The 26,905-nt window shown below is 39.2% G+C and overlaps 1 protein-coding gene across 4 annotated transcripts in view; it reads right to left on the bottom strand.

Moving 5' to 3' along the window:
* Positions 1–26,905, bottom strand: part of nbas (NBAS subunit of NRZ tethering complex) — a 377,838-nt gene that overhangs the window by 205,724 nt on the left and 145,209 nt on the right. For all 4 annotated transcript variants that reach the window (XM_061929010.2, XM_061929012.2, XM_061929011.2 and 1 more), the window contains exons 34-38: positions 24,472–24,585; positions 20,039–20,196; positions 16,034–16,117; positions 4,521–4,697; positions 4,133–4,246 (exon numbers count right to left, since the gene is read on the bottom strand). In XM_061929010.2, the coding sequence (XP_061784994.2) occupies positions 4,133–4,246; positions 4,521–4,697; positions 16,034–16,117; positions 20,039–20,196; positions 24,472–24,585 (647 nt within the window). The remainder of the gene's footprint in view (positions 1–4,132; positions 4,247–4,520; positions 4,698–16,033; positions 16,118–20,038; positions 20,197–24,471; positions 24,586–26,905) is intronic.

Genomic DNA, 26,905 nt, shown 5'->3' with positions numbered 1-26,905 from the left:
ACCACACTAAGCACGGATAGCGCACGAAATATGATTGCTGCTGCGAGACAATTGCCTTTTGAACATATCCCCTGCTTTGCACAGAGTCTCCAGCGTTCTGTCACTGTTTGTCTGCCCAACAGTGCGTTTGACAACGTCCTTTCCAAGTGCAGAAACGTTGTCGGGCACTTTAAACACAGTCCAGCAAATGCAGCAGAATTAGAGCAAAAACAAGCTGAACATGGACAGAAGAAAAAGGCCCTTGTGCAAGATGTTCCTACCAGATGGAATTCAACTCTGGACATGATAAAAAGCATCCACAGAAACGAACAGCCTCTGAGTGACGTCCTCACCACAAGCACCAAGATTGCCATGCCAACTCCAGCTGAAATGGACGAGCTGCAGAGGTTGGAAATGCTACTGGAACCTTGCAGGTATGTTTTACATCACGTTACTCAATATCCTGTCCGATTTCATGTGAGAGAGAAAAATATGTAAATGCAGCATGAATATGTTGAGGATATTTTTTGTGTATAAGTGAATGCAATTTATTTTTGACTGAAGTGGAGTTGATTTTCTATTTAACTGCTACTGTTTAACAAGTACTGATTTAAATTGTGTTTGCACAACAAATGCTTTGGCGTTTTTGTTCATATGGGAGAATATTCCAATAAAGGTGCACTACACACTACTTTTGAATTCATTATTGGGTTTTGCATATACAATGCAGTTAATCGTGATTGATCGGAGAAATAGTGCGATTAATTCTGATTACATTTTTTAATTGTTGCCCAGCCTTAATTTTTAAACAAGATATGAATTAAGAAAATATCGTAATATCGGTATAATTTATTTCACGTTAAGATGACCAAACACCGCTTATTTGTTGTGTTCCTTGATTCTCCCCCGCTTCCCACTCCCTCTCAACACTCTATGGGCTACTAAACCCCTTCCCTTCCTCCTTCCAAGACATGCTTGCACGCATAAGAACATCCATGATTGGTTGGTTGTTTACTATGATGAGTCACGATTGGTTAAGATTAGGGCAAAACATTAGGGACAGGCCAGTCAGAGGCAAGATAGGGCGGGTCATGGAACCAGGAAGGGAATTCACAACAGACATCCCAAATGACGATGACAGTCGAAGAAGAGAAGAGAAAATATTCAAGCGGGCAATTTATATATTAAAAAAACTAGTGGAAAATTGCAGAGGGATTCTCTTATTTCAATTTTTCTTTAAGCGATGTAGACGACGTCCAGGAAACCCACAATGCGTCTACTTGGCCACATTTGGACAAATGTAAGCGTCTGGATAAAACATTCATTTGAGTTGTTTACAATGTAAGACCAAATCAAAACTGTTCTCCAGTTGCCAAGCTGGGCCTATTTCGCACGAGAAATGCTGCCAAAAATGTATGCCGCAGTGAGGAAGATCATAGCCGCACAATTAAGTCAAGTCACTAACTTGGCGCTGACCAGAACCGTACGTGTGTGACAGTCCAATACATCATCGACCGGGAATTAAAAAGTGCCTGCCTGCAAATTAATTTTTTATCTGAGTTTGATACATTTTGTATTATTTGCACAGCTATGTTATTTATTTTACGTAGAAAGAATGTTTTTCTATTTTATTTATGTTATATAATTATGTGTTACTTAAACAGTTTCTTTTCTGTGCTGTTAATACCCATCTTGACTAACTGGGTTAATAAAAGTGCCACTGACTGTTTACAGTACAGTTGTCATTCACTTCAATTTCACTGAATATCTCTCAAAAATGAATAACTTTATATGTATACTTTCACCGGAAAATATATCGAGATATATATCGAATATCAAGATAAAAATATATCAAGATATATTTTTTCGTCCATATCGCCCAGCCCTAGTGTATATTGCTTCTTAAAAAAGCCAATATATAATACTAGTACTCTACATTGTTTGAGTTCCTTGCACAAATTGTTCTATAGTTTACTCCACAGTCTGAAAGCTTTTTAGGATTGTGCAGGCGTACAGACATTCGCGTGCCATCGTACACCAAGTGCTTCCACATTGCCAGCGGCATTAAAATGACTCGGTGAAATCAATATTAATTCATTTTCAGCCCGCCTTTGAGGGGTTTGAAGTCATTGGAAAGAAGCGAAAAAGGGAAAAAAAAATCTAATTAAACGCCTCAGGCAATCAGCCTACTCAGGCATATTTGCTGTAATTTAAGAATGCAACCTGGGGTGAAGAGGTATGTAATAAGCACAACAGGAGTGAAAAAGGAATGGGAAACAACTACAAATATATAGACGACCACCATGTATCTCACTGGGCTTTATATGCACTGTATTCGTTGGATGCGGTTCGTTTGGTCTGGGATGTTTTGCTTGTTTACTATGCTATATGTTGGTTGACCACTGGTGGCAGTGTGGAGGAGAACCTATCAGAGCTGTGTATAAAGACTATGGACAACTCAACAACAGGCACCATGTTGGGGACCTAGGATGTGCGCATCTGTGCCCAGAAGCATGCAATTGCAGTTGTTCTGACGTTGTTTCTCTAACAAAATAAACAAAAAATAATAAGTCTAAATACATTTTTAACATATAACATATATATAAACTTACAATAAAACACACTTGTATTTCTTCAAAGTAAAATTTTGGTGAGGCAGCACCATTTCGAGTATTCCGGCATCCTCCCACCTCAAAAGACATGCACCTCGGGATAGGTTGAATGGCAACAATAAAATTGAATGTGAGTGTGAATGTTGTCTGTTTATCTGTGTTGGCCCTGAGATGAGGTGGCGACTTGTCCAGGGTGTACCCCGCCTTCCGCCCGAGTGCAGCTGGGATAGGCTCTAGAACCCTTGCAATCCAGAGAAGTGGTAGAAAAATGGATGGATGGATGGATAATTTTGGGCCAATTTTTCGGCTAGATTTGATGCACTCCGCCACTACATTCATGCAGTGTTTAGTGACCAGCGGGCTTCTAACAGGCTCCCGCTGGCACAATGTGCATCACAAAAATATTGCGGCTTATGGTAGAGAAATGAACATTCAATTCACGGGAAACAGCTCTGGTGGACATTCCTGCAAGTCAGCATGCCAACTGCGACATCTGTGGCATTGTGCTGTGTGATAAAACTGCACATTTTAGAGTGGCCTTTTAATGTGGGCAGTCTAAGGCACACCTTTGCAATAATCACACTCTTTAATCAGCATCTTGATATGCCACACACGTGAGGTGGGATGGATTATATTGGCAAATAAGTGCTCTCTAACAAAGAGTTAGACAGATTTGTGAACAATATTTGAGAGAAATAGGTATTTTGTGTACATAGTAAACGTTTTAGATCTTTGAGTTTAAATGGGAGCAAGAACAAAAGTGTTGCGTTATTATTTTTGTTACAGTACAGTGTACAAAACAACAAAGCTCCAATACATCAAATGAGACTTGAGCTAAAACGGCATAATGTTACATTAAAATTCAAGTTTCCCTCAATAAACTGTATCTCCCCCAATGCCAGCAGCACTTGTGCACCCCCCAGACCATGATACTACCGCCACCATGCTTGATTATACTGTAGGCAATTATCTTCATTTTTATACAGCTATTTTTAGTGGATAATGACTCTATTCTGCTGTACAAGCTGGACATTGACGACTACAAAGTGTATTCTTTCTATTTTCTCTTGACAAGTCATATGGTCATAAAATTGTGTGGTGTCTACTTTCTTCTGGAAGATACTGCATATTTAGCATGGATATCTAACTCATAATAAAAGATACTATTCAAATCACGGTTCCTTTTACTTTAATTCATTGTTATTCGGTCAAATATTTAGAGGCTCCCCATTCTTCAAGCACTTTGGCTAAAAAGTACTGTATTTCTACGTATGCATGTTCATCACGACAGTGTGTATGAAAATCATTAAAGAAACAATAGTATGCTGCTACATAGTAGTAGCAGTCGACCATTTTGTTTTGCAGGTGCTATTTTCTGAGCAAAAATCCAAAACTAATTGTTTGTCCAAACTAACTAAATATACTTCTGTGGTTTGATTGTTGTAATACACTTTTTAAAACTGATGTAAAAATAGGTCTATGTCTAGATCTGCACCGCAACCTACCAATGAAACAGCTAAAGTTTGGCTAGAGCCACTCACCGGGTCTACAAAGGGACGCTCAAAGAGCTCTTGATAGAAGGCGCAACATCCTTGACGTTCCAGGTTGGCGTTCTCACGCGTACATTCCTCACCGGCGGTTCCATCGTTGGTCCCCTAAGAAACCATCAAACCATTTTTTTGTTATTATTTTTTACAACGTGGTCACTTTGCTCTTTCTGCGTAACAAGCATCATTATCAGTGGCAACTGGCAAGACATATTTATCTCCAACCAGGCGTTCACAGCAGTCGCTGAAATATTCAACAGGCGGACCAATCAATTATGCAAGAGATGAGTCTCTAGATCGGTTGCTCTTATGACACCTGCTGTGAAGTTAGTTGATTTGCATGCAAGCAAACAAGCCATCATGAGGACGCCGTGTTCGTTACCTGCAGAGGGCGGAGGTAGGTGAGTGACTGCTTCCACCAGCGGTGGTCACCGACGGCGGTCAACACAGCTTTGGTGGTCAGCCCCGTCGTGGTCAGAACCTCCATGGTTTTAGCCGTTGTCCTGTGTAGCAAGGCCCCAGCTACCGCCACGGGGGTGTCCCCGGAAGGAGGCGGGACCTAAAGGTAGGAACCGGATGGACAATATTTATTTTTACTTGGTTTACACAAGCATTGATCTGCAATATTTATCTTATTTGTTGAAAATCCCTAGCCAAAATGCCCCAAACATTCATTTGTGAGACAACAGGTAAAATGAGATCTCTTGGAGAAGTTAGCTTGGATAGGCTGCAGCTTTCCTGTGAATAAAATAGATATGAATTTCAAAGATTACAAAAAATACATCTAGACCAAAATAAATGTAGATTACATCAAAAAACAATATAAAATGTGGTTACTTTTTCTTAAAATTATCCAGGATAGGTTTCTGCTTTTTTATAAATACAATGTCACCAAACTAAATACAAAAAATATTTTTGGTTGTTTGCCTAGATGACTAGCAACCAGTCTAGCTTGTACTCCGCCTACTGCCCTATTTTAGATGGCATAGGGCTCCCGCTGCACCGGTAAATACAAAAAAATTAAATTAATTTCAATTAAATTAAATCAAAGTCAGCTGGGATAGGCTGCAGCTTCACCAGTCAATACAAAAAAATCATATTCATTCATTCATCCATCCATCTTCTACCGATTGTCCCTTTCAGGATCGCGGGGAACCTGAAGCCTATCCCAGCTTCACTCGGGTGAATGGCAGGGTACGCCCTCGGGGTCTCTGCAGGACATGTCCAATTTAAGACTGTTTAAGACTTTTTTAAGACCATCTTGAAAATAATTTGAGACCATTTCACATCCATACGGACAAAAAATACAACGACAAAGTAGAATCAGGGGTCCAGAATGAATTTTAAGTATATGAATTCATTCACTGCGCTTTCACATTGGAAAACAAAATGGTTAAACTAACTAAATACAACAGGAGTTTCTCTAGTGTAAACCAATTGAAAAAAATATTTGCAAATATCGTAACAGCCAATTTTCAGATTTGCCATAGAAGTGTCTTCTTGCAAAAGGTGCAGTGTGCTTCATATCAAGTGTTTTCATGTAACATCAACATCAGCAATGGTAGAGGAAAGCACAACAATATATTGTCTATGAAAGGGACTATTCTAAATGGTTAACTTTGGTAATGTTTTTATTGGCTATCAGAATCAAGCAAACAGATAAAAACATCTACAGTACTACTGTATCTGCACAAAGTTGTGAAAAACAGTGTGTGCGACAGTCTAAAAAGAAGGAATGCAATTATGGCTTGCAAGCTTCAAACAGAATTTGGATGTGAATAATGTGGATAACATTCAAATGCGCTTGGCTCATTTTGTACAAACCCCGTTTCCATATGAGTTGGGAAATTGTGTTAGATGTAAATATAAACGGAATACAATGATTTGCGAATCATTTTCAACCCATATTCAGTTGAATATGCTACAAAGACAACATATTTGATGTTCAAACTGATAAACATTTTTTTTTTTTGTGCAAATAATCATTAACTTTAGAATTTGATGCCAGCAACACGTGACAAAGAAGTTGGGAAAGGTGGCAATAAATACTGATAAAATTGAAGAATGCTCATCAAACACTTATTTGGAACATCCCACAGGTGTGCAGGCTAATTGGGAAGAGGTGGGTGCTATGATTGGGTATAAAAAAAGCTTCCCAAAAATTGCTCAGTCTTTCACAAGAAAGGATGGGGCGAGGTACACCCCTTTGTCCACAACTGCGTGAGCAAATAGTCAAACAGTTTAAGAACAACGTTTCTCAAAGTGCAATTGCAAGACATTTAGGGATTTCAACATCTACGGTCCATAATATCATCAAAAGGTTCAGAGAATCTGGAGAAATCACTCCACGTAAGCGGCATGGCCGGAAACCAACATTGAATGACCGTGACCTTCGATCCCTCAGACGGCACTGTATCAAAAACCGACATCAATCTCTAAAGGATATCACCACATGGGCTCAGGAACACTTCAGAAAACCACTGTCACTAAATACAGTTCGTCGCTACATCTGTAAGTGCAAGTTAAAACTCTACTATGCAAAGCGAAAGCCATTTATCAACATCATCCAGAAACGCCGCCGGCTTCTCTGGGCCCGAGATCATCTAAGATGGACTGATGCAAAGTGGAAAAGTGTTCTGTGGACTGATGCAAAGTGGAAAAGTGTTCTGTGGTCTGACGAGTCCACATTTCAAATTGTTTTTGGAAATATTCGACATCGTATCATCCGGACCAAAGGGGAAGCGAACCATCCAGACTTTTATCGATGCAAAGTTCAAAAGCCAGCATCTGTGATGGTATGGGGGTGCATTAGTGCCCAAGGCATGGGTAACTTACACATCTGTGAAGGCACCATTAATGCTGAAAGATACATACAGGTTTTGGAACAACATATGCTGCCATCTAAGCGCCGTCTTTTTCATGGACGCCCCTGCTTATTTCAGCAAGACAATGCCAAGCCACATTCAGCATGTGTTAAAACAGCGTGTCTTCGTAAAATAAGAGTGCGGGTACTTTCCTGACCCGCCTGCAGTCCAGACCTGTCTCCCATCAAAAATGTGTGGCGCATTATGAAGCGTAAAATACGACAGCGGAGACCCTGGACTGTTGAACGACTGAAGCTCTACATAAAACAAGAATGGGAAAGAATTCCACTTTCAAAGCTTCAACAATTAGTTTACGTAGGTCCCAATCGTTTATTGAGTGTTGTTAAAAGAAAAGGTGATGCAACACAGTGGTGAACATGCCCTTTCCCAACTACTTTGGCACGTGTTGCAGCCATGAAATTCTAACTTAATAATTATTTGCAAAAAAAAATAAAGTTTATGAGTTGGATTATCAAATATCTTGTCTTTGTCGTGCATTCAATTGAATATGGGTTGAAAAGGATTTGCAAATCATTGTATTCCGTTTATATTTACATCTAACACAATTTCCCAACTCATATGGAAACGGGGTTTGTATCTGGTGTGTACGAATACATTTGTACATGTTTTTTGTGACTTTTTTGAAAACATATTTAGTGTGTAGTTACGTTATAGCGTCGTCAAAAATCGAAACATTTCAAAGCGAGACTGAAGTTTAAATAAAAGTAACGTCAATACATTTTTAAGACCTTTTATGAGATTTTAGGAGAATTTTAGACATTTTAAGGCCTTAAATTCAAGTTATTGGATTTAAATGGTAAATAGTAAATGGGTTATACTTGTATAGCGCTTTTCTACCTTCAAGGTACTCAAAGCGCTTTGACACCATTTCCACATTCACCCATTCACACACTGATGTGTGAATGTGCTCCTGATGGGTCGTGGTTAAGGCCATACACCACGACCCATCAGGAGCAGGGGTGAAGTGTCTTGCTCAAGGACACAACAGACGTGACGAGGTTGGTAGAAGGTGGGGATTGAACCAGAAACCCTCAGGTTGCTGGCACGGCCACCCTCCCAACTGCACCACGCCGTCCCATAGACTTTTTTAGACTTTTTAAGACCCCGCGGATACCCTTGCCCTAGACAAATCGCTAGCTCATCGCAGGGCCAACACAGATAGACAGCCTATCCTCAGGTGCATGTCTTTGGAGGTGGGAGAAAGCCAGGAGACCCACAGAAGACCCCGAGCACAGGAACCGAACTCAGGACCGTCTCACTATTCAATCAAACCAAATCAAAGTCAGCTAGGATAGGCCCCACCAGGGGTGTCCATCTTCAGCGTCTTCAGTCTTGCCGTGAGACGTCAAACGTTTAATAAGGAGCTTGGCCCGCGATATGTCACAGGGTTACTTTCAATTGTCTTAAAATTTGTGATCTATAATCATGCCGCAATTTAGTGGACAACAGTTGTAAATTTGGTAAATGATGAAGTTTTTTTACTCTCAAGCGTCAGAAGCAGAGCAACAATTTACATGACCTAATCCAAACACCTTTTCCTTCTCATGGTACAAATAAAATATATCACACGTGGTGTCACATAACACAGAAACTGCTCACTGAACTTTGTGGACATTATGAAACATGTCCAAGCAGAAAACACAATTTAAAATTACACCCATTTAAATCCACTACCAAACCTGATGGGTAATATGCTAAACACTCTCTCCACACCTCCCCATGTTTGATGTATTTTAAATGCTTGATATTTCTGACTGATTACAAATCTTTAAGGAGGTCGTCACAGAAGTAAACAAGATAGGTGTGGTGGGCATACTATTAATATTCAATGTCTTATCGTTTATAAGGTCTGATGTGGAGCAGGGCGGGGGGATGTTATTAACAGTTATGTGTTGTTGTTCAGTCTGTTAGCTATAGCTTGCTTAAATCAAACAGTGTGTCTTATCATTATCTAATAATTTAATAAATCTTACATTCTTTATTTTGGTACAAATGATTGTCGTTACATAACAATACACATTTTGCTGTGTGGCGAAAAAATAGTGTCGTATTTTGTGTACGAGTCTATGGGTATGACAGCGTATTGACCATTACCCTCCAAAATATGTCTTTACCACTGGTTGTACTGTATGTTTACATGTTTGGAAAACTTCTCTCTTCAATTTGGTATGAAATTAGTACGCATATTTAAATCATTGCGATCGCTGATTTTCTGTAAAACCAGCTGCGTAAAATCAATCAGCCGGGGCACATGGATACTCAATCTGAATGAAACAGCACAAAGAGTTGGATCAAATAATAATACAACATTGTCAGTAAAACTGAAATTAGTGTAGTGATTTCAATATCAAATTTGTTTAGATGCTTTATCTGATTACATTACATTTATATTAAATATTCATATCACTACACTAACTTCAGAACCATAAAAAAATTAATATTGTACAAACCCCGTTTCCATATGAGTTGGGAAATTGTGTTAGATGTAAATATAAACGGATTACAATGATTTGCAAATCCTTTTCAACCCATATTCAATTGAATGCACTACAAAGACAAGATATTTGATGTTCAAACTCATAAACTTAATTTTTTTTTTGCAAATAATTAACTTAGAATTTCATGTCTGCAACACATGCCAAAGTAGTTGGGAAAGGGCATGTTCACCACTGTGTTACATGGCCTTTCCTTTTAACAACACTCATTAAACGTTTGGGAACTGAGGAGACACATTTTTTAAGCTTCTCAGGTGGAATTCTTTCCCATTCTTGCTTGATGTACAGCTTAAGTTGTTCAACAGTCCGGGGGTCTCCGTTGTGGTATTTTAGGCTTCATAATGCGCCACACATTTTCAATGGGAGACAGGTCTGGACTATAGGCAGGCCAGTCTAGTACCCGCACTCTTTTACTATGAAGCCACGTTGATGTAACAAGTGGCTTGGCATTTTCTTGCTGAAATAAGCAGGGGCGTCCATGGTAACGTTGCTTGGATGGCAACATATGTTGCTCCAAAACCTGTATGTACCTTTCAGCATTAATGGCGCTTTCATAGATGTGTAAGTTACCCATGTCTTAGGCAATAATACAACCCCATACTATCACAGATGCTGGCTTTTCAACTTTGCGCCTATAACAATCCGGATGGTTCTTTTCGTCTTTGGTCGGGAGGACATGACGTACACATTTTCCAAAAACAATTTGAAATGTGGACTCGTCAGACCACAAAACACTTTTCCACTTTGTATCAGTCCATCTTAGATGAGCTCACGCTCAGCAAAGCCGACGGCATTTCTGGGTGTTGTTGATAAACGGTTTTCGCCTTGCATAGGAGAGTTTTAACTTGCACTTACAGATGTAGCGACCAACTGTAGTTACTGACAGTGGGTTTCTGAAGTGTTCCTGAGCCCATGTGGTGATATCCTTTACACACTGATGTCGCTTGAGGGATCGAAGGTCACGGGCTTAGCTGCTTACGTGCAGTGATTTCTCCAGATTCTCTGAACCCTTTAATGATATTACGGACCGTAGATGGTGAAATCCCTAAATTCCTTGCAATAGCTGGTTGAGAAGGGCTTCACGGTGGCAGAGGGGTTAGTGCATCTGCCTCACAATACGAAGGTCCTGAGTAGTCTTGGGTTCAATCCCGGGCTCGGGATCTTTCTGTGTGGAGTTTGCATGTTCTCCCCGTGACTGCGTGGGTTCCCTCCGGGTACTCCGGCTTCCTCCCACTTCCAAAGACATGCACCTGGGGATAAGTTGATTGGCAACACTAAATTGGCCCTAGTGTGTGGATGTGAGTGTGAATGTTGTCTGTCTATCTGTGTTGGCCCTGCGATGAGGTGGCGACTTGTCCAGGGTGTACCCCGCCTTCCGCCCGATTGTGGCTGAGATAGGCTCCAGCGCCCCCCGCGACCCCAAAGGGAATAAGCGGTAGAAAATGGATGGATGGATGGATAGCTGGTTGAGAAAAGTTTTTCTTAAACTGTTCATTTGTTGACAAAGTGGTGACCCTCGCCCCATCCTTGTTTGTGAATGACTGAGCATTTCATGGAATCTACTTTTATACCCAATCATGGCACCCACCTGTTCCCAATTTGCCTGTTCTCCTGTGGGATGTTCCAAATAAGTGTTTGATGAGCATTCCTCAACTGTATCAGTATTTATTGCCTCCTTTCCCAACTTCTTTGTCACGTGTTGCTGGCATCAAATTCTAAAGTTAATGATTATTTGCAAAAAAAAATGTTTTATCAGTTTGAACATCAAATATGTTGTCTTTGTAGCATATTCAACTGAATATGGGTTGAAAATGATTTGCAAATCATTGTATTCCGTTTATATTTACATCTAACACAATTTCCCAACTCATATGGAAACGGGGTTTGTATATGCATTGTCTATATGTAGTATATATCTATACACAGGACTGTCTCAGAAAATTAGAATATTGTGATAAAGTTTTTTATTTTCTGTAATGCAATTAAAAAAACAAAAATGTCATACATTTTGGATTCATTACACATCAACTGAAATATTGCAAGCCTTTTATTATTTTAATATTGCTGATTATGGCATACAGCTTAAGAAAACTCAAAAATCCTATCTCAAAAAATGTTAATATTTCCTCAGACCAAGTAAAAAAAAAAGATTTATAACAGCAAAACAAAATCAAACATTTGAAAATGTCAATTAAAGCACTCAGTACTTGGTTGGAAATGCTTTTGCACGGATTACTGCAGCAATGCGACGTGGCATCGAGGCGATCAGCCTGTGGCATTGCTGAGGTGTTATGGATGCCCAGGATGCTTCAATAGCGGCCTTTAGATCATTTGCATTATTGGGTCTGGTGTCTTTCAGCTTCTTCTTCACAATACCCCACACATTCTCTATAGGGTTCAGGTCAGGGGAGTTGGCAGGCCAATCGAGGACAGTAATGCCATGGTCAGTACACCAGTTACTGGTGGTTTTGGCACTGTGGGCAGGTGCCAGATCATGTTGGATCCGGCCCCCCAGCATCCAAAATCTGGCCCACAGGAAGTCCCAAGTAAAAAAAAAAAAACGATTTTTTTATTTTTTATTTTATTTTATTTTTTTTAATATTTCCTTTCTAATCCATTTTCTACCGCTTGTTACTCTTGGTGTCTCCTAGCCACTCAGGCAAATCATATTGTCTAAAAATTAATTTTCCCATCGATAACGTGACAATGTTAAATGTTGATGAACATCAATGTTAATTGATGTTAAATGACAAAATGGATAATAAAGACAATGTATATATATATATATATATATATATATATATATATATATATATATACAGCCTGGCCCCCGGCCAAATTTTTTTAACCCAATGCGGCCCCTGAGTCAAAAACTTTGGGGACCCCTGCCATAGAGCTTTTCAACAGATGGAAGCATGTAGTGCTCTAAAATCTCTAGAAGCGTCTGACTTGGACTATGGAAAAGAAGCACTGGACAGTTGCAGAGTGGTCCAGAGGTCTGTTTTCAGACGAAAGCAAGTTTTGTATTTCATTTGGAAGTCAAGGCGCTAGAGTCTGGAGGAAGGCTGGAGAGGAGCAAAATCCAAGTTACTTGAAATCCAGTGTGAAGTTCCCACAGTCAGCAATGGTTTGGGGAGCCATGTCAGCTGCTGGTGTTGGTCCACTGTGTTTCATCAAGTGTTTCATCAAGTCCAGAGTACCAAGAGATTTTAGAGCACTACATGCATCCGTCTGTTGAAAAGCTCTATGGAGATGATGATTTCATTTTCCAGCATGATCTGGCACCTGCCCACAGTGCCAAAACCACCAGTAACTGGTGTACTGACCATGGCATTACTGTCTTCGATTGGCCTGCCAACTCCCCTGACCTGAATCCCATAGAGAATTTGTGGGGTATTGTGAAGAAGAAGCTGAAAGACACCAGACCCAATAGTGCAAATGAGCTAAAGGCCGCTATTGAAGCATCCTGGGAATCCATAACACGTCAGCAATGCCACAGGCTGATTGCCTCCATGCCACGCCGCATTGCTGTAGTAATCCGTGCAAAAGGATTCCCAATCAAATACTGAGTGCTTTAGTTGACATTTTAAAATGTTTGATTTTTTTTGCTGTTATAAGTCTTTTTTTTTTTACTTAGTCTGAGGAAATATTCTAATTTTTTGAGATGGGATTTTTGAGTTTTCTTAAGTTGTATGACATAATCAGCAATATTAAAATAATAAAAGGCTTGCAATATTTCAGTTGATGTGTAATGAATCCAGAATGTATGACATTTTTGTTTTTTTAATTGCATTACAGAAAATAAAGAACTTTATCACAATATTCTAATTTTCTGAGACAGTCCTGTACATACATACATACATACACACACATACACACACATATATACAGTACGGTATATATATATATATATATATATATATATATATATATATATATATATATATATATATATATATATATATATATAAATAATTTTAAATTTTTGTATGTATATATAAATTATATTATCCATTCATCTATCCATCCATTTTCTACAGCTTGTCCTTTTCAGGGTCGGGGATGCTGGAGCCTATCCCAGCTGCATTCGGGCGGAAGGCGGGGTACACCCTGGACAAGTCGCCACCTCATCGCAGGGCCAACACAGATATACAGACAACATTCACACTCACATTCACACACTAGGGCCAATTTAGTGTTGCCATTTAACCTATCCCCAGGTACATGTCTTTGGAGATGTCCCATTTGTACCCGGAGGGAACCCACGCAGTCACTGGGAGAACATGGAAACTCCACACTACCGCGGGTATCGAACTCAGGACCTTCTTATGAGGAACACGCACTAACCCCTGTCCCAACGTGCTATTATATATGTATATAATATTGTATTGATATGTGTACACATATATATATATGTATAAGGTATATATGTGTGTATATATGTATATATTCTTACTTTACATGCAGTCTGCTTTCAGCACCTAGACTATTTTTTTTAGCTCAATGTGGCTACCAAGCTAAAAAGTTTGGACAACCCTGGGCTCCACCCTTACCACTACATACAAGAAAATCCTCCATCCATCCATCCATTTTCTACCGCTTGTCCCTTTCGGGATCACGGGGGTGCTGGAGCCTATCCCAAATTACATCAAAATCAGCTGGGATATGCTCCAGCCACACCGTTATGTACAAGAAATCCACATTCCAATAAAATAAATTTAAGCTATGATAGCTGGAACTTCACTTTACCAGTGAATAATTAAAAAAAAGTACATGATTTATTTTTAATGCGGGTGATTAACAACCAGTCCAGGGCTATGAAATTAGTTAATTATTATTAATTTAGAACAGAAATTGGAAAATTGACTATTAAAAACAAAATAGCAGGATAATAACATTAGTATTTACAAGATACTGTATATAGAATTTTTTATTTTCAGAAATATTGTAGAAGTACGATACAGGTACAGTATGTGATAGGGATGTAATGCTATCAAAATTTCACGCTACGATATTACCATGGTATTAAGTTGTGGTATATGTCCCAAAAAAAAAAGACTTAGAAATGTTATAGTGTGTAAAATGAAGTGGCAAGAATGTCTAGTATAAATAATGCTCAAATGTCCTAATCATATTATTACTACAAACAAACACTTATTTTCCCCCTTTTAAATATACTTTCAGTTAAGTATCTTTAAATATAAACATCCAGTGCAACAAATGTAAAACAATGTTCACTTTAGTGTCTTTCAACTTTTAACTTTGTAGAAACTCTGTAGTGGATATCTTATACAACTTTGGAAATTGCTGATTGTCAGACAAGTTAGCTGACAATTTAACGTTATATATTGCAAATACCTCACAAATTGATGCTTGGCATCAAATATATTTTCCAGGTGGTGGTTTACCAAGTTTTTTCTCAATTACTTGTGCAGTGTCAACAAACTTTTTTTTTGTCCGCGCTGACGCTTGCCGCATTTCCTACTTAAAACGTGGATAACAAATTCATTTAAACCACGAGCTGATTCAATATTATTGAAACATAACTTCTGATTGAGCTTTATGCGACGTCTTAGTAACACTCCAGATGAAGGCGGCAACTTTGCCTTGCAGTATTATAGGACCAAAGAGGTTGTGTTTTCACCAGGGTTTGTTTGTCTGTTAGAAACATAACTCATAAAGTCATTGATAGATTTGAAGGAAAACGTCAGGAAATGTGCAAAAAAAAACTATCCTTTCTTTATACCGTATCATGGTTTAATTGCGATGATTTTGATACCAAAATACCGTTATTCATTACAGTTACACACCTGGTAAATGAACAATGTATGTGTGGATCTATCGAGTCGGTCGGGTTTGTTGTATTGTGCTGTTAATCCCAATTAGGTCGCTTTCTGCACAATAAAAATAGGCTCTTTAAAAAGTCACATTTAGGTAAGAGCCAGTTAACTGAAGCCAAATCATGAAGTCTGTGTGTGTGTGTGTGTGTGTGTGTGTGTGTGTGTGTGTGTGTGTGTGTGTGTGTGTGTGTGTGTGTGTGTGTGTGTGTGTGTGTGTGTGTGTGTGTGTGTGTGTGTGTGTGTGTGTGTGTGTGTGTGTGTGTGTGTGTGTGTGTGTGTGTCAACACTTAGCACACTCTCTTGCACTGAAGATGTTAGTAAAAAAAAAAAAAAACACTCCAGAGATGTCTTGAGGGGCTTACATACTGAAAGGTGAGGTGCGGGGCAAGGAGGGGAGGAGATGAAGACAACGACAAAATGACAACAGATAGTTTAAATAAACAGCCATCCATACATTTAGAGGGGGGAGGATGCTGTGTAAGTCATTAAACATTAACACCCACTCAAGACATCATCAAACTGGCACGTCTGACAGGGAGCAGAGGGAAAAAAAGGGTATAAATAATCCAAAGAACCTTACCACTGGATTTAAACCTCATTAAAAATTCAGGTGGCAACAGAAAATAACAATAAAGAGAGTAAACAAAGCTAATCGATACTTGAAAAAAGACAAACCTTTAATGGCTCGGTGTCTTCTGCTTCATTTTCACACTGTGAAACATCAGGCTCCATTTGGTAGTTAACCGCCTGGTAGAGCACCTGCAGCACATAACCAAAAGATGACTGCCATTAACACTTGTTTTTAATTCAGCAGTTAAACATTTTAGCAACGGTGCTGATGCAACAAATACATGCTTTTAATGTTCTAATTTTGTCTGATTTTAGTGACATTTTCTGCATGTTTGGGATGTCCTATTTAACATTTTTCACACACATCACATCCACTTTTTTGTCCTCACATACGATACGATTTCGAGTCCCGATCTAAAACTTCTACAATACATTATAGAACTGAAAATGTTTTATGGCAAGTAATTAAAGTAAGACACAATAACACATTTTTATGAAGCTTATCTTCTTAAATTTCAAATTTGCTAGTATTGTAGTAAACCAGATGTATTACATTTCTGGTATTTAATGCTAAATACCATTTTTCTAATGAAAAAAGTGGCTAGGGCACAACAGCTAAACTAAAGCAAAAACTACTATTGGTTCATATTTAAATCCTTTGGGGTTTGCCCTCAAAGCCTTCCTGTATACAGAGACGTACTCCCTGAGTTTGTAAACAACAAAAACGGCCCCAAAATTATTTTGTAACATTGAGACCAAGAAAAAGAAAAATATTGATCTAATCATCTGGATCGATCATGTGTCATCCTGCTTGGTGTCTGTAGGTGTGTGTGTGTGTGTGTGTGTGTGTGTGTGTGTGTGTGTGTGTGTGTGTGTGTGTGTGTGTGTGTGTGTGTGTGTGTGTGTGTGTGTGTGTGTGTGTGTGTGTGTGTGTGTGTGTGGCATGCTTTGCCATTCTTTTTTCTCTTGTCCTCCAGTGATAACGAAACAACATTTTATAAATGAGATTTTATTTTCCAGCTGTGGTGGCTTCGCACTGTGAATAAACGATGCATTTGTTGCAGCTTACCGTATTTTTCGGACTATAAGGCACACTTAAAATCATTTAATTTTCTCAAAAATCGACAGTGCACCTTATAACCCGGTGCGCCTAATGTACGGCATAATTCTGGTTGTAGTTACCGACCTCGAAGCAGTTTTATTTGGTACATGGTGTAATGATAAATGTGACCAGTAGATGGCAGTCATACATAAAAGATATGTGTAAACTGCAAGATGATGCCAGTAAACAACACCAAAACTTTAAATGTTGCATTGAGAATAGAGAACATTACACACGGCGCTCAAAAATCTGTCAAAATGTTTTTACTACGACTTCGGTAAACCATGAAGCCGCACCGCTTGATGGATTATCGGTGCATTAAACATACAAGTATTATTATGGTGTGTGTGTAAGGACCGCAAAATGGCACCTATTAGCAGACATATTACCTGGCATTTTGTTTCGCAATGTTATGCAAAACCAACTTTTCTTACCTTCTGGTCTGACCTGCTGATGTGTATTTGGAATCTGCATAAGACTTGAAAATGTGCGCGTGTCCGCCATTGTAGTCTGTGTCGACGCCGTAGTCATAAGCTTTTTCTTTTTCTCTACCTTCTTATGTGGCATTCATCTTCCGCTGTTGCCATTTCTAATATAAAGTAGTGTAAAGTTCTTACTTATATCTGTCAGTAGACTAGCTATCAAAGCGCTAAAAACTGTAGTGGGTTTACATAATTTACCTACGGAACTTTAGTTATTAGAGGGTTCCAGTCAGACGGTTTTTCACGGGACACATTTCCGACGTTGATGTTGCATTACTGAGGCATGGATGAGAAGATGCTGCTCTGTTATTGATTTAAGTAAAGTCTGAATGTCCTTTAAACAGTTAGCTCCATCCATTGACACTTCTTCCCCTCCTGTCCTTGCACGCTACAGCACTACAACAAAGATGACGGGGAGAAGACGCTGTCGAAGGTGAGCCACAAAATGGCGCATCCTGAAGAGACGCTCAGGAAGCGACTTGAATATGGTCTGTAAAACAATCTATGAAACACTTTCACCAAAGTACCACCAATACATGTTATGTAGACCACAAGATAGTGTTTTAAATTTAAAAAAAATGCATAATATGACCCCTTTAAAGCACCTTATAATACGGTGCACCTTAAGACGGCGTGGCGCAGTGGAAGAGTGGCCGTGCGCAACTGGTTCAATCCCCACCTAGTACCAACCTCGTCATGTCCGTTGTGTCCTGAGCAAGACACTTCACCCTTGCTCCTGATGGGTGCTGGTTAGCGCCTTGCATGGCAGCTCCCTCCATCAGTGTGTGAATGTGTGTGTGAATGGGTAAATGTGGAAGTAGTGTCAAAGCGCTTTGAGTACCTTGAAGGTAGAAAAGCGCTATACAAGTACAACCCATTTATCATTATTTATCATTTATATGGGTTGTACTTGTATAGCGCTTTTCTACCTTCAAGGTACTCAAAGCGCTTTGACACTACTTCCACATTTACCCATTCACACACACATTCACACACTGATGGAGGGAGCTGCCATGCAAGGCGCTAACCAGCACCCATCAGGAGCAAGGGTGAAGTGTCTTGCTCAGGACACAACGGACATGACGAGGTTGGTACTAGGTGGGGATTGAACCAGTGACCCTCAGGTTGCGCACGGCCACTCTTCCACTGCGCCACGCCGTATACATATATATAAGTATGAAAATAGACCTAAATAGACCCGCTCATCGGCAGTGCGCCTTTTAATCCGGTGTGCCCTATGGTCCGAAAAATACGGTACTCTCAAACTTGAGCTGGTGTTCAGGCAAAAGACGCACCCCCTGTATGTGTGTAACAAGGAATATGGAAATGTAATTGTGTCTCCTTGAGCGTGCATCCTTCTTGAAGGAATCTAACTCATTTTTAGCTATGTAAACACTGGGACACAGCTGCGGTAAAGATTGGCTGGCCTCGGTAGCTCATTAGCCGTTTGCCAATCAGTTAAAAAAAGGCAAATTCCGGCCTCCCAACCGATCCAATGATCAGGACATCTCTAGTGCATATCATTAAAAAAAACTAAAAACATAAGCAATACAATATCCCAGCAAATAACTTAAAACAAAGCTAATACACAAATAAGTAATGTATTTTTGTAAAGTTAACAAAGACATATCAATTATTTTCAGAAGGTTAATACTGGGCTAAGACTACATTTTGAATATTGTGTTAGTTGTTGATTGTTTTTTTTGTGTGTGTCCAAAGATTTCCGTACAAAATCTACTAAACAGTCATCTAAACACTCATGTAAACAGTCTGTATTAGTTGACTAATTCAAAAAACAAAAAGGATGTCGGAGCAATTTACAGTAAAAATGTTAAGCTTTACAAAGGCTAATGCTAGGCTAAAGCTGATTTTGTAAATCTATTTTATGACACATGTAAAACATCCACTTAAATGTAATGAAAATACTGAATTGTTCATATTTTGTCTTTATCTGAGACATTACAGATCGAGACCTGTTTATGCTGCAGCTAATCTAAAGCTATCTTTAATAATGGAGTTACAATTACACATTATGTAATGTCTATATTTATGTCATTCACAGTTGCTATGAGTTAGCTTAGGAAGGCTAATGTGGGGCTACATTTTGTAGGGCTTTTGATCAAATCCTACTAAATTGATCTAGGTTTAATAAGTTGGAATCATTTATTTGAGTTTTTTTAAGAATCTTTATTTGAATTATCTACAGTGAATTTGAGTTAGCTTGGTCTAGCTAGTGCTAAGACAGGGATAAATATTTTATATTTGTGCTCATCACTGTTTTTATTGGCATCTGATTGTTTTGTTTTATAGAAGCCCACTAAATTTACATAAAAAATTCTCACAAGCGACTATAGGTTATTTCCGGTGAAACTTCAACGTCGTCTATATTTACGTCATTCACAGTAGCTATGAGTTAGCTTGGGAAGGCAAGTTTTGACAGTGGACGTCGGTCACTTTGAATGCGTTCATCTCAAATCTAGAGACTGATAAAAATCCAAGTAAAGAAGACTGATTATTAAGGATGACCTGAGTCTGCAGGTCACTGGAGGCCGCCAGGAGAGCGGGGATGTTGTCAGGAGGACAATGGGTAAGAGAATAGGCCATCAGCTGCTGCCTTGCTTCTAGGCCAGTAAAGCCCTCGCATTGACCCAGCAGACTGCACACATCCCAGGCTGGACTGTAATCTGTAATGGGGGCAAAGAATCAAAATTTGGAACTGCTATCACAATAAGAGCATTGACATTCCTCCGCACGGTGCGAAGACTAGTAGCACTGCTTCATGTCTTTTTTTTTGTGTGTGCTGGTGCAACATTATAAGCGAGGCCAGCCAGACAACACATAATCTTGTTCAATCCCTCCAAGGCTAATTGTGTGAAGCTCAAAGGCTACAATTACACAGACACACATATATTATATTTCCATAATCGCTCTCTGGAGTGGAGCGCACACACAAACTTGGCCAACCTTGAATGGGACCATTTGCAGTTAATTGTTTAAAAGGCTGGCACACATTAGAAGAGACACTAATTTTAAAATAGAGTGTAAACAGACTCAATCTCATAATAGAATATACAAGTAGAACATATTAACACTTTCTGGCTCATCGGAACTTTCTTTGGCTTTATTTTGAAGTCATACCCATTACAAAAAAGCACAGAGACTGAGTCACCAACGCATACGATTCTTTGTTTAAGCACTTGGACCAGTTCGTTACACACAATGTTTGGCCATTTGATAACCGAAAACGAAAACTGTGCCCCTTTGGGCGAAAATTTTCACATAACTCTGAATCATAAAAAACAGTTGTAGAAAACGGAGGTACACTCTAGGGGTGTCTCGATACAACTGCACTTACGATACGATCCCGATAATGGAGCTTTGAGTATTAGTCGAAACCGATAATAATTCGATACAATATCAGCACAAATCATAGTACATACTTTCATTATTTTGCATTGTGTAATGTTAGAAAAGCCCTCATCAATTGAAATGACTTAAACAGAGAACAATGGTAGGTATGAAAAATACTAACCTACAGTGTATCCGGAAAGTATTCACAGTGCTTCACTTTTTCCACGGATTGTTACATGACAGCTTTATTCCAAAATGGAATTAATTCCTCAAAATTATACACACAATATTCCACTTTTTTTTTCAAATTTGTTAAAAATAGAAAACTGAGAAACCACATGAACATAAGTATACACAGCCTTTACCACAAGGCTCTAAAGTGAGCCCAGGTGCGTTCTGTTTCAACTGATTATCCTTGAGATGTTCTTACAGCTTAATTGGAGTCCACCTGTGGTAAATTCAGTTGGTTGGACATTATTTGGAAAAGTACACACCTGTTTGTAAATAAAGTCCCACACTGCATGGCAGAGCACAAACCAAGCAAGAAGTCGAGTGAATTGTCTGTAGACCTCCGACACAGGGTTGTCTCGTGGCACAAATCTGAGGAAGGGTACAGAAAAATATCTGCTGCCTTGAACGTCCCAATGAGCACAGTGGCCTCTATCATTCGTAAATGAAAGAAGTTTGGAACCACCAGGACTCTTCCGAGAGCTGCTCGGCAGTCTAAACTGAGCGATTGGGGAAGAAGAGGCCTACTCAGGGAGGTGACCAAAAACCCGATGGTCACTCTGTCAGAGCTACAGCATTCCTCTGTGGAGAGAGGAGAACATTCCAGAAGGACAACCATCTCTGCAGCAATCCACCAATCAGGCCAGAGGGAAGCCATTTCTTAGTAAAAAAGCACACAGCAGCCCGCCTGGATTTTGCCAAAATGCAGCTGAAAGACTCTCAGACCATGAGAAACAAAATTCTCTGGTCTGGTCTGGCGTCATGTTTGGAGGAAACCAGGCACCGCTCATCACCAGGCTAATACCATCCCTACGGTGAAGCATGGTGGTGGCAGCATCATGCTGTGAGGATGTTTTTCAGCGGCAGGAACTGTGAGACTAGTCAGGATACAGGGAAAGATGAATGCAGCAATGTACAGAGACATGCTGGATGAAAACCTGCTCCAGAGCGCTCTTGAACTCAGACTACAGCAATGGTTCATCTTTCATCAGGACAATGACCCAAAACACACAGCCAAGAAATCAAAGGAATGGCTTCAGGACAACTCTGTACATGTCTTTGAGAGGCATAGCTAGAACCCAGACTTGAATCCCATTGAACATCTCTGGAGGGATTTAAAAAATTGCTGTGCACTAATGCTTCCCATCCAACCTGATGGAGCTTCTGAGTTGCTGCAAAGAGGAATGGGCAAAACTGCCAAAAGATTGTGACATCATATTTTAAAAAACTTAAGGCTGTAATTTCCGGCCAAAGGCTAAAAAACGTTCTCACATTGTCATTATGGAGTATTGTGTGTACAATTTTAAGTACCAAAATTAATTTACTCCATTTTGGAATAGGTCTGTAAAATCACAAAATGTGGAAAAAGTGAAGCGCTGTGAATACTTTCCGGATACCCTGTATTTATTAGTAAGCATCTGGAAGTAACTTAAGCTGCCTTTAAATCGAAGTGGAGTGGTACTTTTTTTGGTGACACTTAGTGGTCAAAGTAATTAATTAAGTTAAACTTGTGACGCAGTAAACTGAATGATGCGGACCCATTTGTTACTGGATACTTTCCAATAAGCTTCTGCTTTGGAGACTTTGTATGAGTAAGTAATATGCAACTATAATTATTTGATACTTGTTTATAGTGACACGTGTGTTTTAGTCTGCAATATTGTTCAATTATGGACACTTATTTCGTATGTCATTAATTGACTGGCAACACTAAATTAGCCCTCGTGTGAGAATGTCAGTGTGAATGGTTGAAGGGATGGATGGATGGGTGGATAGCTTGTGTGCTTCTCTTAGCTGTAGTGTAGCTGCGAGCTCCTAGTGATCTTTATCCTACCATGTTTACGTTTTGTAAATGACTACACTAAAATACACAATTACCGGAGGACACTTAAGTGTTAACTGGCTGCCCAGTTTTGCACAAGTAAACTACTGTAGGACTGCTTGATATCTTGTTATTAGATGCAAACCAATATCTGATAATAGTTTTTTTTAATTACTTCAGGACACCCCTATACAGTATATTATATACAGATTGTACTGGAATTAACAACCATGATCGAAAGGTTAATCCATGTATTCTATTGAAGCAACACACTAAATTCATCAAACTGCAACCTAAATTTTGGGATTTTTTTTGGGATTGGATTTATGTTCCAGATTCTCGATCCAGATCATGGATAAAGACCTTTGTCCATATACTGTATATACAGACGGTATTAAACGAGTAGGTCATGACAAAGCAGAACACTTCATTGAGATCTGTTCTCGATTTTATGTCCGTGTAAAACCGATTATCCATATTGTCAATCTACATCATGAGTCCAGGATCCATACAGTTTATCCAAAAAGTGCGTACACACAATCATTATTAGTAGAGCATATCTTGTCAGGGGACAATACTAAAGAACAGTGGTTCTGCAACTTTTTTCACCAAGTACCACCTCAGAAAAACTTGGCTCTCCGTGTATCACCGTAATGATCGACTTTAAAATACAGTAGCGTTGTAGGCCTAAGTATTCAACAAAAACAAATCAATCAATCAATGTTTATTTATATAGCCCTAAATCACAAAAGTCTCAATAAGCGGTTTTATTTAACAAGTATATTTAATATTTTTGGCCCCTGTAACATTACACACAGTTTGAACAGTTATACTGTGTTTTAATATAAGAACATAAAACAATATATTTTAATCAAGTGATTATTTGGCGTAGCACTAGATGGAGCATGCGTACCATTAGTACTACATGTACCACGGTTGGACAATGATTGCTATAGAAAGTAAACTTGGGCTACGTTCACACTGCAGTTGGTTACATACTGTATCTGACTTATATCCACACACAGTTATTACTGTCTAAATAACTGGTGAGTATCAAGATAATTGTGTTTTGACAACTGTCTGGGGCTGCATGAGTGCTGCCACCACTGAGCGAGCTGTAGTTCAATGAGGGGAAACATGAAATACAATAAGGAGCCAAGACACTTCCAAGATGACAAGTGCCTTGCTGAGGAAGCTAAAGATGAAGATGAAGGGTGTGGCCAAATATAAAGCCAATTGAGGAAGGAGGGAAAGTAGAGATGTTTATCATGGAGTAGAGGAAGAGAATTTTAGCAACAACCTGTGCACCTCTGGTTAATCCTATGTCCAAGAGCATTAAGGCAGTGCTAAATAACAATTGTGCACACACTTAATAGCAACTCTATACTCCCATGCATGTTGTACACTGACTACTCTAAACTATATCCAAGTTCATTTTCTATTGTATTGTCCCTCAAGAAGTACAGGTATGAACAAACATATCCTCCATGGTACTGAACGGGAAACACAAATTTCACTGTGTTAGTGAGAGGGTGTCAACATGAAGCTAACAACATACCTGCAGCCATGAGGTCCTGACAGTGAATGTAAGCAGCTTTGAAGTCCAGATACTGGAGAGCTTGCTCCGCTAGAAGGGTCAACACCTGCCCTTTGCGTGCAGCCTCATCATCCCCTTGAAACACACACAAACAAACACACGCACACACACACACACACACACACACACACACACACACAAATGTTGTTTTAAAATGATATTCTTTTTCTCTTGATAAATGTCAACCTCATCCGTCAAGACGCCCTAAACAGCAAATCTCATAATCCTGTTTATCACATCTAACATCAGAATCAGAATCAGCTTTATTGTCATTACGCAAGGTAACGAGATTGAGGCCATTCCATACAGTGCGATGTGTGCATGACATAACATCTGTCTTAATAAATCTCTTTTCCAAGTTCACGCAGGAACGGAAGGTTGAAACGTTCTGGCGTATTAGCGCCGGCGAGGGCAGGAGGCAGCGGAATATTAATCGCCATCCGCCGTAAATGAGGTTATTGCAGTGGCTCTTCATCTCCGCAAGGGAGGAATTAAATATTGAGAAAGAGCGTCTCACTAAATGGGGGAATCATTTCCACTATGATATGAGTGATGCTGGGATTGCTTTCGGTGTTAGCATTCATGCAGCGTCTCATGTCCAATGGCAAGACCACGACCAAGACGACAAAGAGGACACAAACTACGGATGAAGACCAGACTATGATGAAATATACAAGACATAAATTAGAGGTTAGAGGTTGTTGCAGTTGTTTTAGTAGTTTTTTTTTTTTCTCTGCCATTTTTTAGTTTAGTTAGTTAGTCATCTTAAAAACAATATTTAGTGAGTCCACATTCAAATGTAGCGTTACACTTTTCAACCTTCGGTTCCAAAATGGTCCCTCTCATAACAGCATTACATTAACAACCAAAGATTGGAATTAATATGTAATCTCTACAACTAAACTATGCCCACATACGCCTCAGTTTTGTACACCCCAATTAATGCATTGTTTTTTTGCATGTAACAGCATAAATATTCTCTATGAGATGTCTGAGGGTTCCTGGTTCGATCCCCGGCTTCCATCATCCTAGTCACGTCTGTTGTGTCCTTGCAAAGCAGCTCCTGCCATCGGTGTGTGAATGTGTGTATGAATGGGTGAATGTGGATGTGGAAATAGTGTCAATTTCATTTTCGTTATAACAAATCTTGGTTTTATACCATTAACTTTAAAACGATAAATCAAGAGTTAAATGTTTAGTACCCTAAGGTGCCTTGAGGCTTGGGCTGGGCGATTTGGCAAACAAAATAGTCACTATTAATTATTTCATATGATCCGAGCTCGATTAATATCACATTTTTTATTTTATTTTTATGAAAGGCGGATTGTCCCGTGCAGGATTATATTGAGTACCGCATCACTACTCTTCATTACTTAATTATCTTGTAACAGACAATTACATCATGTTTGATCAAAGTAATACATGCTAACAGCTGACAACTGTCATTTTGTTCCTATCTATAACCGTGCAACAGTACAGGTAACCCACGCTACGGTCTGCATCTCGGTTTTAGGGCCTCGTTTTTTTTCCTCTCAAAAGTATTTTGTTATTTTGCTTGTCTTCACAAACTTCATTCTGCAGTAAACAAAGTATCATTGGTGTACTGAATACTATAAGACTTTTATTTCAAGTTGCCATTTACTATACAACACTTTCAAATGGTAAATAATTAGTTGTATTCTTTAATTACTTGTATACATCAGTACTTCCCACCTGTGCTTTGGCAAACAACAAGCGGTGACCCAGATTGTGGAGTTTTTTTGAAGCTCAACTACTGTATCCTCTATTTTAAAAAAGTATGTTAAAGTCAGTTTGAAATGGACAAAACTGTAAAATAATGTGTACCAAGACATAAAATAAGTTTAATGATTATTTCAGGAAAAAAATGTTTTTACCCACAAACTCAAACATGATTTGAACACACAAAGTGTCTGTCTGCAGAGCTTATTAGTAGTATATGTTATATCAGACGAGTGGAATCTTTGCAGACACATAAATAAAAAGTCTGATTAAAAATATTTATATATAAAATGCCTTTTTCCGGACAAATTAGTAGGTGTGTTTATTCTCTCGGTTGGGACCAATACATTAGTTCAGTCACAAATACATTCTCTGCCTGCCTGCGAGTCCACATTCTGGGCACGATTACCGGTGACCTGCGTTGAGACTAAAGTCTGTCACTGCAGTTGCTGCTCCTTCTCAATGAATGTTATGTTTCAACTTACATGCCAGTCTTAGTCATATTTCCTTATTTTATTCTTCTGGGTTGCACTTCCAGCTCTGTGAGAGGGAAGAGGCACAACGCTAATTGAACATTAATTACGTCGTGACGAGGCAGACTTTGGCGACGGTGGAACGGGATGGTCGCGACACACGACACAAACACTTTCACACA

This window comes from Nerophis lumbriciformis, linkage group LG34 (genome assembly GCF_033978685.3).
Source record: "Nerophis lumbriciformis linkage group LG34, RoL_Nlum_v2.1, whole genome shotgun sequence".
Lineage (NCBI taxonomy): Eukaryota > Metazoa > Chordata > Actinopteri > Syngnathiformes > Syngnathidae > Nerophis > Nerophis lumbriciformis.
This window is presented reverse-complemented; position numbering and strand designations above follow the sequence as displayed.